Source organism: Ambystoma mexicanum, chromosome 3q (genome assembly GCF_040938575.1).
Source record: "Ambystoma mexicanum isolate Mex_15411 chromosome 3q, UKY_AmexF1_1, whole genome shotgun sequence".
NCBI lineage: Eukaryota > Metazoa > Chordata > Amphibia > Caudata > Ambystomatidae > Ambystoma > Ambystoma mexicanum.
In genome coordinates, this window is record NC_090926.1 from 342092495 (window position 1) to 342106014 (window position 13520).

Below are 13520 nucleotides of genomic sequence, written 5' to 3' on the forward strand. Positions count from 1 at the left end.
ACTAGTTAAAACAGTGGCACTGCCATTACTGTCATTTTCCTGTAACAATTGTAGGTGCGAGTCACTACTATTTAGGCAGTCCCATATACAAGTATGCAAGTTGCTTTACTAACTTCGAATGGTGTCCCCCCCCCCCCTTCTGAAAAGTAATAAGTATTGGTACTGTTTTATTATTCTTAACTGAATGAGTGTAAAAGCTTAATAATAGGGTCTACCTACCTTGAAATACATTGTGTACTATTGGGTTTTGCTTTACCTGTTCTGCTTTATACAGATCGAAACCAGTCTTTCAGTTAATACTTGTCTTTGAGTTGCTTGTAGACCCTCTTAAAAGTATAAAGGTCTTACTGCCAGATGCACGCTTTACCTGGGCTCTTTTGTGGGTCTGGTCGGGGAAGAAAAAGGGTCTGCCCTTTCGGGGGCCACCCGACCGCTGATAGATCCAGCCTCTCCCTCCCCCTGTTCAAAGGGCAGATCCTGGTTTGGGGAAAAACCAAATAATGGGGAAAAAAACTGCAGTGTAGAAGCATCATTTATTTTATTGTGCATTTGTAGAAGCATAGTCAAAAGTTACAAAACAGTAAGGTATGGTGGTGTTGCAGAGGAGTTCGAGGCAGATGAGGGGACAACAAGCCAGGACTGGGCTTCAGCAGAGCCATGGACAAAGCGAAGAGGAAGAAGCAACACAGGATAGGGATGCAGGAGCACCAACAATAATAAAGGAGCAAAACACTAAAACCAGGAATAACGAAGGTCAGTGTAGAGCAGCTTGCAAGAGAAACAAGATCGAGGGGGGGGGGAACAAGCGTTATAGCAACAAGGAAACAGTTGCAACGCAAGAGCTTACCAGTGCCAGCGATTCTTATAGGCAGCATAAGGTTGGACTGCCTCCAGCGGTCCGCATTGCGTTTGAAGCGTCGGCTATCTTGGGGAGGTCATAGTGGAGCAACGCGGCATCCATGTTGGAATGGGCACCTTCCTTTGCCAGCGCCACCAGACCGAGACTCGCGGCTGCATGCAAGTCACTCAGACACTTATCTTTATTAGCTGCTGCTGTTCTAAACTTGTAACCTTGGGCTGTGCTTCCCTGAATATCTTTGGTGCTATTCTAAAATAGTTTCATAAAGTTATTACTGACCTTAGAAACTGTATTATACACTTCTTAAATGTATACTGGGTATAACTAGCTATTGGGTAGCATATAGTTATGTACCCATAAGTCAATTACTTAACTTGAAATACTTAGTGTCTTTCTTAAAGTGTAATTGGGTTTTACTTTCCCTGACTTGCTTAGTGCACTCTAAAATAGTTATTGAGTGTTCATACTTATTGAGTAGCTTAAGGTCCTTCCAGAAAGGATGAGTTGTTTTACTAGCTTATTTGTAAAGCGCTTATACACAAGTGAAGTGCTTCAAAGCGAGAAGGGAACAAGGGAATACAGTTGTCATTCTTAGGCCTTGGAGATTCCCGAATGATCTTTAAGGCAGGAAGGTAACAAGGGTATACTTGTAACAGTGTTTTATTATGTGATTTCTCTGAGTGTCACTGCATGACTGACATGTTCTACTACCCTTGAGTTACTGATGGTATTCAAACATAGTATATATAACCTGGTTTTACTCCCCATGAATAGCTAGCTGCCATTCTGAATGTGTTGTACACTTGACTAACCTTGACTACTGATTGAAGTCTTAATTAGTTTCTACTTTGGGTTATCACCCAGAAGTATTAAGTTGTTTTTTGTAATTGTGTTCAAATGATGTTGATAGTACTTACCTTTCCCAATATTTATTTTGGTCTACTTGTTTTTACAATACATAGAATGCTTCACAAAGTAAGAACTTGCACAGCAATGATGAAGAAGGTGAGACTATCCTACCCTTCTCTCTAAGTCTGGCAGGAAGAATTTAAAAAAGGATATCCTGATCTCCAACCCTGGTCTCCCTATCGCTGACACGTATACCAGCGCTTCCTCCAGACAAACCCTGACCAACATCCTTTGTTGTTCTTTCACCAGATCTACGGACTCTTCATATGGTCTCTGTGCTCTCTCCTTTCTCCTCTTCTGCCATTAATGCTGGCACCCACTGGGAGACCCTCCTGGCGTCCTTCCACTCCTCTAAGGTCATCATTAATGTTTACCATAATGGCACCGTCTTGAGCCAAGGCCCTCGAGCCAACCTCCTCCTCTTTGACAGACACTTCCCGAGACGTATACATTTCCTTTCCTTTCCTCTCCTGCTGTGCCCACTCCCTTCCTTGGCTTTCTTGCACCCACCCTCTGCCACCTCCCTGGTGCCCTCCTCCTCCTCGGCTGCCTTGACCTCTCTTCCTACCTCCTCCGCCCTCCTTCTTCGCCTCGGCAGGGAGTACCTCTAATTTGTACCCCATCCCGGAAGTCTTTCAAGCATGGCAACCTTCTCCACCTCGCCACTCTTAACCCTCGCTCAGCTGCCAAACACTCTTCTGACATCTGCCGTCTCCTGGAAGATCTGGACCTTGATGTCCTTGGTCTAACCGAGACCTGATTCACAGCCAGCTCTGTCACGAGCTTTGATTCTCCTTCCTAATGGCTACAAGATCCTCTCTGTGCCCAGATTGAACCGTCCTGTGGGGGTGTAGCCCTGCCTCTATCATTCCTATACAAGCCTACTTCTCATTTGAATGCCTGGTCTCTCTCTCCCTCCCTCTCTCTCTCCCTCCCTCTCTCTCTCCCTCTCTCTCCCCCTCTCTCCCCCTCTCTCCCCCTCTGTCCCCCTCTCTCCCCCTCTCTCCATCTCTCTCCCCCTCTCTCCCCCTCTCTCTCCCTCTCTCCCCCTCTCTCTCCCTCTCTCTCCCTCTCTCTCCCTCTCTCTCCCTCTCTCTCCCTCTCTCTCCCTCTCTCTCCCTCCCTCCTGGCCACACTATTGAAGTTGCTACTATCTACTGGCCACCTGGTCAGATCACTGTTACTCACCTGGTATCCACGGGGACGCCACTCAACCCTGGTTGCTGGATTCGCCCTGGGCCCCTTCCCGATCCCGAATGGTGCCTTCGACAGAAGTCAGGACTGGATTTAGGATCAGATTCAGTCACCTCCCACCTGCACTGGGTTCAACCCGATGGCCCTCTCCTCACCTTGTGATGTCTGGCGTGCTCTCCGTCCTGCCTTCTTTGCAGGGGTGCGTAGTCTTCTGCGGGCTTGAGTGACCAAGTTAACTTCACTAGTGCGAGCCCATTCAAGTGTCTTTTAAGGTAGGTAAGTCTGATTGCAGCAGTCTTTATATGTCCTTGCCTTTCTTTCTTGTGATTAATGTCTTTTCTTATTCCCCCTTAGGTGAGCGGAGGTTCGGGATTGCGCAGCTTGGATCGGGCTCTTGCCAGAATGGAGGACGCAAGAGCGTACTACAATAATAATGCCCGAAGTGCAGTGCTGTTTTGCCTTTTACTTGCTAACCCGTACTCTTTCTTCCTTTTCAGGTCACAATGGACTTTTCTGTCATGCAAGTTGTTCCGGAACGATGCCGGCCGAGAAATGCCCAAGCTGGTGAGGTTCTTGTGATGACTGCGGCAAGCGCCGTAAGTGACTTGCTTTAACGTTGTCTGTCTTTCTCTCTCTCTCTCTCTCTCTCTCTCTCTCTCTCTCTCTCTCTCCCTCCAGGTTGCTTCGTTCCGGTGCGTTTGTGGTGTCCCGAAGCTGCTGATGACTGGATGGATGACCGCGAGCAGCAAAAGGATGGATGAACAACAGACAGGCAGGATGGAATTCGCAGGTAAGTAGAGACTAATAATGATGTTCTTTGTCTCCTCTGCAGGTCCGTTGTTCATGGATCGCCGGTATCAGTTCATTGGACACAATGAGCGGTACTCTGCTGGCTGCAGCATAACGCGAAGCACGTTCTGTAACTTGGGTGTGGATTATATAGCCCTCTGTAAAGTAGTCCAGGTAAAGTAGTCCGGGCTACCACACCCCAAAACACTGCACTGCACCTTCTGGTTCTAGGAACTAGACGGTGTGGGTGCCTCCATGTTGGCTGCAGGCCCCCACAGAAAAAGTAGTCCCTTCCTATTCTGAACATGAGCCTGGCGCCAAAGGTGCCAGGACTGACTCCAGGAGAGTCCAGGAAGATAGTGCAAGGCCCCTGAGACCCCAATTGAACCCTGAGTCCTGGCCCTACCTGGCATGTGGGCATGCCAGTGGGGTTTTGGGTCAAGGGTCGTGACAATGGCCTCCTTCCTCCCGAAGTGGGCAGACCGCTCTCCCTCCTGGCCTCAACCATTCAACTGTTCCTCCTTGGAGACTTCAACATCCATCTGGATGCCCCCTGTCCTGCCACGGGACTCTTTCACGACCTTTGCGACTCGCTGCCTCTCTATGCTTCCCTCTAGCCCGACTCACTCTGCAGGGTACACTCTTGATGTTCTGATCCCCTCGGACCTCCCCCTCCCCAACCCTCTGACCACTCCTCTCTCCTGGAGTGACCACTTTCTCCTCTCCTCACCTCATCTTAATCACCTCCAGGCCAATCCTACCCTCAACTGCCACCCACCTTCTCAGTCATTCGACCTCGGAAGTGTCTGTCAGTTGAGGCTTTCGCTGCATCTTTCTCTCCCCTACTGCACCTTTGGCTGACAACACACCCTGAAACAGCCCTCTCCATGCTCCACTCTGCTATCTCTGATACTCTCGATGTATTTGCCACTGCCATGAGGATCTGCGTGAAGCCTAAAATCAAGTGCAACTCCTGGTACGACTCTGACCTCGTCACCCTTAAATGCAAGTATAGGGTGGCTAAGAGGAAATGGTTGGCATCTTGTACATCCTCTGATAATGTACATCCTCTGATAAACTGACCTACCGCCTGCTCCAAAGGCAATACCGACTCTCTGTCCTTACCATGAAGAGAGGTCACATCCAAGCCCGTGTTTCGGCAGCATCCTAAACTCGGCCGAACTCTTTAAAATCTGCAAGGAACTGGCCAATCCTTACGCAGTCTCAACCACCCCTGTCCCTTCCCAGGCCCCCTGTACGGCCCTGGCATCTCACTTCATCTCTAAAACCCAGGGCATCCTGTACACCTTCTCTGCCTCTCCTGCTTCTCCCCCCACTCTCTCCTCTTCCTCTGGCCCCCTTTGCTGCCATGCCCCCCATCCCTTCTCTGCCTTTCCTCTCATCTCCCCAGACGAGGTTTCTAGACAGTCCACTCTATGAAAAACTCATCTAAGCACGTTCTTCCCTGTTCTTCCAAAACCATCAAGGACCACATTGACAACCTCGCTCCAGTCTTGGCTGATTTCTGCAACCACTCCTTTGCCTCTGGAACCTTCTCCATCCCCCATAAGCGATTGCACCCTCTCCTCAAGGAACCCTCAGCCGACCACTCCCTTCTGGCTAATTATTGCCAAATCTCTATCACTCCTTTCCTGGGCAAACCCTTGGAAAAGCTGGCCATCTCCCAGCTTAATCTTCACACTGAATCTGTTGGTTGCCTCCCTGAACATCAATCCTGGCTTCAGAGCAGCCAGAAGCACGGAACTGCTCTCCTGAACATCCATGAGGACCTGCTCTCCAACCTTGATTCTAACCTCCCCTCTGTCCTCATCCTACTGGATCTCTCTTCTGCCTCTGACACGGTCAACCATACCATCCTGCTCAGCCGGCTCCGTGATAATCTGGGTGTCACGGATCAGGCTCTGGCTTGGCTGACCTCTTTGCTCTCTGACCGACCCTCCCAGGTCCAACTTGGGTCCTTCCTCTCCTCTATCTCTCCACCTGTGATGTTCCCCAGGGGTCTAACCTCTCTCCCTGGTTATTCAACCAATACCTGGCACCCCTCGCCCTCTGCATTGCTGCTCTCTGCTCCAACTTCCAGTGCTGTGCGGATGACACCCAACTCGTCTTCAGGCTCCCCTCTGCTGCCTCTTCTCCTTCTCTCATCCCTGAGTGTCTGTCTGCAATCCAGGAGTGGTGTGCCGCCAGTGATCTCTGCCTGAATGCTAGTAAGACAGAAATCCACCTCATCGGCACACCTGCACCCCCCCCTTTCCCACCACTCTCTGGCCGACCTCCCTTGGCCCTCTTAGCCTCTTCCTACATGTGAGGCTAAGAACCTTGGGTTTATCTTCGACTCCACACTCTCCTTCTCCCCTCACATTTGCTATGTCTCTAAGAAGTCTAACTACCAACTGCACCTCCTCAGAGGTATTCTTCCTTTCCTCTCCATCCCCCAGAAGCTCACAATCCCCAAAGCTCTGGTTCTCACTAGGCTTGACTACTGTAACCCTCCTTCACTCTCCGTCCTCCTCAACTCATCCAGAACAGCAGAACCGTATTGCAAGACTTGTCTTTGGGCTCAAGCCCAGGGATCGTATCTCTCAAGCGCTGAAATCTCTCCATTGGCTCCTGCATTGTCCAAAAGGCCTTCTGGAGCCTTGCACCAAAATACCTCCAGCTTTCTCCTCAGAAGTATCTTCCTTCTCAAGCCCTTCTCTCTTCCACCTCCTACTCCCTGAGGGTCAGTCGCTTTTCTAAGCAACAAGCCAGGGGCAGATCTCGCTCTTCGGCCGGCTCCTCCCTCTGGAACAGCCTACTTTGCTCTCTGAAACTTGAGCAGATCCACCTCTGGTTCCGGAAGCAGCTCAAAACTTTCCTCTTGGCTTCTGCCTTCTCTCTTCGACTTCCCTGCTGATCGCCTGTGTGATAATGCACTGGTTACCTGGCCACCCTCTGTATCACGGGCCCATGTCCCAGGTCCCTGCCCTCCCAGTTGCACACTAGCACTGCCCCCCTGGCAACCCTGCACTTGGGGGCTGTATCTGCATCCCTACAGTCCCCCTATTGCACTTATCCATCAATTGTTATCTGCACTTAACCCTTGCACTGCCACCTGTTGGCCGCACTCTTTTAAAAAAAAAATACATATATATTTATTATTCATTTATTTTTTTTAATTTTCTTTTTTTTTTCTTTGTCTTGATCCTATGTCCGGCACTTTTCCTCTGCCCCTTCCCCTGGCACTTGTTCTCCTTCCCTCTCCCTCGCGCAATCTCATTGTCACTTGGCCTAGTAAGATTGTTGTCCTCCCTTGTCCACCCCCTTGCCTTGTCGCGTCTTGAAATACTTGTGTATAGTGTATAGGCGCGCTATAAATAAAATATATCACATCAGATCAAGATTCTGTGAATTCTCATTGGCACCCCTCCTGGAATTTTATAGGCTGAAGGTTACTATCATCCTGTGTGGTGTCGAACTCTGGGATTTCAAAAACAGAAGGTTTTTGGTCTCTATAGAGGTTGCATTCTGAGAGGTCTTGGGCATACCCAGGTTTGTTTCCATTAGTGTTAAGAGCCTTGAATTGGGTCTACAATCCTGATGGTCCATGTACCAATACAAAAGTAGAAGATTACTTGATATAATCATAGATGAGGAGCAAACTGTAATATCACCTTACTTTAAGAAGCTCAGCCTAATTCAAATTAAGCAATCGTAAATTTGAGTAGGAGATGCAGTGTGTACATGGACAAAATGGACCTGACCAACATAGGCAATTTGGAAGTCCTAACGTCCACAGTGAAAAAATGGAACAAGATTTGGGACATCCAAGATTTACAGAGACTAAACAAGTATCAGACCTGGGCTCACTTATATTTGCCTCAACAAGAACTCGGACCCTATTTGAAGAAGTGTCCATCGGAAAAGTACCGACAATGGTACCACAAATGTAGATTACGTTGCCTACCCACAATGGAGATATTAGGACCTCAACTAACCATTCCATCAGAGCTTTGAAATTGTCGCTTATGTACCTCTCGGGTTCCAGAAACTTTACACCATCTGGTCTTGGAATGTAATCACCATGTGAAGGACAAAATAGTGGCCTTTGAGCCCTACATTCACTTCACGACAGCAGTGATAACGGAATCTGTATGGACCAGATTGATGATTGGTAGACACGTTTCTTTTCTGCTGGCACTGGTCAAGTTTTTAATAATATTTGGACAGAGTATCTGCATAGGGAAACCTGATTCTGGAGTCATGTACCTAAAATTATTGTTCAGTTCGAGTCGACATGGCTCTGAATTTTACAGCTTAACGCCAAGGTAGAGATGGGTCGAGGCAAATAAACATTTCTTACTAAATTAAATCCTCTAAATGGGATTCTAGTGCAAAGTTAAATGTTAGAGTAGCTTGTGACATAATGTGGCTGTCCAGCCCCGTATGAAAGAGATTGTTTGCCTGTCTAGGCAAGTCTATGGGACTGTATAATTATGTAAAAATGTTTTAATGTATTGATATTTTAAGGATGACTAATTATGTGTAGATGTTGTATTGAATTTGTTGTATAAAGTATCTTGTATGCTAATAATGCAACAATAATATTGAAAATAAATTATAATATGTATGCTACAATTTCGTTGTACCAAGCTACAGCCCTCTCTCCCCATAAGCCTGGCTGCTCTGTCCGTGCTACCCGCATTTTCATGTGGTACACCCTTAAACTAAGAGTGAAGCTTATGTACTGCCTCATATATGGTTTTTATGAAGTCTTGGTAAGACTTTAGAAAAACTGTCCTAACAGCCCTCCTTAAAATACACTGTGGTGAGAGCAGGTTTTAGTTCTAAGTTTGCTAACGTGGCTAAACACAAAGTACAGCAAATAAACTTTTATTTTCTGTTTCTTTTTTTAATACATTTCGTCCTTTTATAAAATGAAGAACGACAGCAATACAACTATTTACAATGACCATGTAGAACAACTAACACAACAACAAAAAAGGGGTGGAAGTGCTCCAAATGTAGTCATATCTGTCCAGCTGCCACTTTATACAAAAAGACACACTTTCCGTGCTTGCAAGGAGTGACAAATTATGCAACCAATCAACACTCGGTCGGACATCACTCTTCCAAAATCTTACCATCTGCTCCTTTGCCATCAAATCAGTTTAATGTCTTGTGTTAAGCTTGCACATGCCAAGATGGCTCCTGTTTCTGCCCATTCATGTCTCACTGGCCTTTTTATTTTAAAACCGGTTTTGGTACATTGTACCCAAAAGTACTGATTTTTACCTCAAGTGTGGCCCATAACTCTTTGATCTTTTCCTATTCGTCTAGAATATGCGACTTGAAATTTCTCTTTTTTCCTACTCCTTTTAGGTACAGGGATGGGATGATTGCCATCATCGACATCAGCCGTAAAGGAGAAGTCCTCTCCAGATTCCGTGGGCACGATGATGAGATACACTCCATTGCATGGTGCCCAGTGCCAAGAGAAGAAGTTTTGTACCAGCGTCCAGAGGATGGCTTGGGTGAGAAACTGATAGCCTCTGGTAGATAATATTCTCTTCTGTGATAACTGTATAACTTCTATCCACTACTCTGAAGAACAGAAAGCTTCTGGAATATATTCCTCCTCCTCCCAACAATATTCTTGCCGACATGTAAGGCTATCGAGTTTTAACGTCTTGTTGAATTGTGATGGCCACCACAGGCACATTGTTTTTACTCGCCTTGTAAAGGTCTAGACTTCTTGCAGGTCATTGCCTTAAGATCGTGAATGCTTCATTGCCACTAATAGATGGAGCACTGTTTATTTTAATTTTTATTTGTTTATTGGCTAAACAAGTTAACCTTTAACAAAGTTAAAAAAAAACAAACACTGTTTATTCCAGGCTCCATCCGAGTACTGCTTGCAAAATAATTTTGCTGTTTGCAGCTTCGTGCTTATCTGTCTCTGAGGGTGGATCCTTTGTGACGGATCCAGCATGTGCACTATCTCTCCCAGCTGCTCACAAGGGATGTCGAACCCACAATGGTGCTTCAAAGAGCTCCCTTTTTTGTATGTTTTAGGTTTGAGAACTTTGTTGTGGCAAAATCAGCCTCTCTGGCTTCCAACTTTGCATTTCTGGAAGATTACTGATATTCATTCCATGTGCATTGAAAAAGCAGTAGTGGGTCTGTGGCTGACAGTGAATGAAACGTAGTACCAAAAGCATGTCGGTGGAGTGTTGGATTTCATGTACCTTCAGTTTTCTTATGGGTATTGAATGAAGGCTGTACTAATGTAGCAGGGTGTGCCAGAAGGAGCAGACCATGACCTGCAGTGATGTATTTTCACCCTAACGGCAGCCCACTGTCTGTAATCATGTCGGAATATCTGGCAGAAGGGTAGACCACTGCCTATAGAAATGTTGTAGCCTGCGCATTGCCTCTAGTGACATCAGTGTGCTTTTAGACGGGGAAGGAGTTGGACAGTGTCAGTAGGATTGCTCTTGTGTGCATCAGGGAACAGACTGGTGCCTGTAGTGATGTCATAGGGGCTTTGTTGCCTGTAATAATGTTGCTGTATCTGCCATAAGGGTAGACCATTGCTTATAGTGATATCGGTGTGTGCTGGTGGTGAGGGTAGAATTGCTGTTGACTGGTGCCAGGAGGAGCCATTATGTGCCAGGAAGGTTTGAGATGAGGGAGCAGGATGGTGCCTTTAGCAGTGTAGTAGACAAAATGTGCCACTTGGTCGGCCATTTGATACATTTTTTTTTTTAAAGGTTTTATTGATATATTCAAACAAAAACAATACAAACCACACACGCAGTACGTGCATCAACAATACAAATGTTCGTCGAATTGTTCTGGTCACTGCTTCCCTCATCCCACCCCCCCCCCTTTCGAGCCTATTTGTTCCACATATTCTGTATCTGCCTCGCGTGGTGGGGTCTCGCACTCCGTGGATCCTGTCAGGTCTTGTGCCGTCCCAAACAATTCCGCTATTAATGATCTCCATGCCATCAAGCTTCCCGCCTCCTCTTCTCCCCCTACATTACTCGCCTCTTGCCATACCATGGTTTCTGCCTCCGCCCACTTCTGCAAATCCTTCCACCACACCTCCACCCGTGGCTTATGACATGTCTTCCATCCCATGGCAATCCTTCTTTTTGCGAGCACATATGCTAAATCCCTCAATTTACTAACATGCCTGAGTTTCTGCGATCTGGGGAACCCCCCCAGCAAGCAAGCCCAAGCTGTATTTACAACCATCGTGACCCCCTTTTCCTCCAGTTTCTGTGCCACTTCACCCCAGAAGCGCTCAATTACTGGGCATGCCCAGAACATGTGCACCATGCCAGCCTTCTCTTCATTGCATTTGGGACATGCTGGTCTCCCCTCATCCTTGAACCTGGATATCCTTTCTGGTGTCATGTATGCTCTATGCCTAAAATACAATTGTATCTGTTTCAGTCTTGCATTCCTTGACACCTTCTTGTGGTAGCCCAAAGCACGCTCCTACATCCCATCCTCTAGCGGGCCACCCACTTGTGCTTCCCAGTCTAGTCTCAATTGTGTTAACTCCTTCCCATCCTTGGACATCATCATCTCATACAGCCTGGAGATCTCATGCCCCCCCTCTGTCCTATCATATATCACGTCTACAGTAGCATCTGGTTCTTCCTTCAGTACCGTTTCGGGCCATGTTCTCCTAATTCTCTGGACCATCCTGTGATATGTAATATACTGGCCCGTGTGTAACCCCGTCTCCTCCCCCAGCACTTCAAAGTCTGTGATGGTCCCCTCCTGCCAAATATCCCCCATTGTCACCCCCCCAACCGCCTCCCAATGATTCCTAAGTGTCATCCTCAACTGCTTATCTCCCCCCGCCAGCGCGACTAGTCGTACCTGCGGGGAGCATGGGAATGGGTTTTCCATCATCTGGCACGCTCTGCGCCACATCTCCCACCAAAGCTTCATCATCTTGGGGCGCCCTTCCATTTCTGTCTTGGGCAGCCAGATCAATTCTTTCAGATAAAATGGAGCACAATCATGTCCAAACAACCTGGATTCAGGGGTCAGTTCATCTGAGAGCCATTTAGCTACATATTGCAGTTGGCTCGCTACATAATAGACCTCATAATTGGGCAGTTTTTATTCCCCCTTTTTCGTAAATGTTCTGCAGCTTCCACAATGCCACTCTGTTCTGGGTACCATGGCAAAGGAAATCCCTGCAAATGCTATTCAGTTTGGTGAAAAATTTCTTGGGTATCAGATATGGAATATTTCCAAAATAGTGCAGGAGCCTGGGTAGGACCACCATCGTAAGCATTGCCCCTCGTCCCATCATTGCTAGAGGCAACTTCTCCCAGAATTTCATACATTTCTCGATCCTCTTGATGGCTATCTCAGTATTGTATCTGTGCTCCTCTTCCACCGTGTGGTACACATCTATCCCAAGATACCTAAATGTGCCAACCGCCCATGGTGTTTGTAGCACCGGTAATCTTCCCACAGTGATTCCCTTATAACTACCCAGCGGGAAGATAGTAGATTTTTGAGGATTCACCGCTATGCCAGACAGCTCCGCGTATTTATACATCACTTCTAGTATGTACTGGAGGTTTTCCTCCGGATACCTCAAGTACAGCAGCAAGTCATCTGCATACAAGGAGATCAGGTGTCGTTCTCCACCCACCTCGATACCTATAGTGTCATATTGTTGCCTAAGGTATATTGCTAAGGGCTCTAAGGCTAGTATATAGAGCATTGGGGACCATGGGCACCCTTGTCTAGTGCCCCTGCTTAATTGCCATCTTTAAGATATCACCGATCCTGTTCTGACCCTAGCCAACGGTTCACTGTATAGCATCTTTGCCCACCTTATGTATCCAGGCCCCATTACGTAGCTTGCTAAGGCGGCAAGCAGCCATGGCCATTTGACTGAAACAAATGCCTTAACCGCGTCTAAGGACACAATCGCCATTTCGCCCTCGTTCTTGCTCCCCCACTCAACCACCCGATGGAGTCGTCTATGATTATGCATTATATTTCTATTCGGGACATAGCCCGTCTGGTCGGGGTGTATTAGTTTACCAGTAACTCTGCGCAGTCTATTCGCCAGGACAGCCGTCAATATCTTGCGGTCCTGGTTCAACATTGACAAAGGTCTATAAGAGCCGCAACTATGCCCAGGCTTGTTGGGTTTGGGTAGTGGTATTATCATCGCCTCTCTGAGTGACTCCTGCAGCCGTCCCACCTCAAACGCTTCATTTAACATTTCTAGCATGGGGGAGCACTTCCTCCTTATATGCTTTATAAAATTCACTTGGGAACCCGTCTGACCCTGGGTTCTTACTGGTACGCAGCTGCCTCACCACTTCCTCTAACTCCTCCAAGGTAATCGGTGCATCCAGCTCCTCTCTTTCTTCCACACTTATCCTCGGCAGTCCTATATCGGCCAGTGTTTCTGTGACCTCCCCAAGACTACTACCCCCATACCCCCACCCCCCTCATCCCCATATAGTAACCTATAATATTCTGGAAACTCCTGATTAACTCCTTCCTGGATGTCCGCTACACTACCATCTTCTCTCAATTGTTCTAATCGTGGGTCTGGGAGTTTCGCTCTTGTATAACCACGCCAGAAGCCTTCCTGTTTTATCCCCTCCCGCATGCTGTCTCTCTATGTATTTTTTATAATTGAGGTTACATAATCTTTCCCATTGCGCCGCACATTTTTGCTGCAGTTTCAGGATCGGTTCCATATCTGCTCCTC

General features: G+C 47.2%; 1 protein-coding gene across 2 annotated transcripts in view; it reads left to right on the forward strand.

Moving 5' to 3' along the window:
• Positions 1–13520, forward strand: part of GEMIN5 (gem nuclear organelle associated protein 5) — a 1331385-nt gene that overhangs the window by 92815 nt on the left and 1225050 nt on the right. For both annotated transcript variants that reach the window (XM_069653955.1, XM_069653956.1), the window contains exon 5: positions 9134–9285. In XM_069653955.1, the coding sequence (XP_069510056.1) occupies positions 9134–9285 (152 nt within the window). The remainder of the gene's footprint in view (positions 1–9133; positions 9286–13520) is intronic.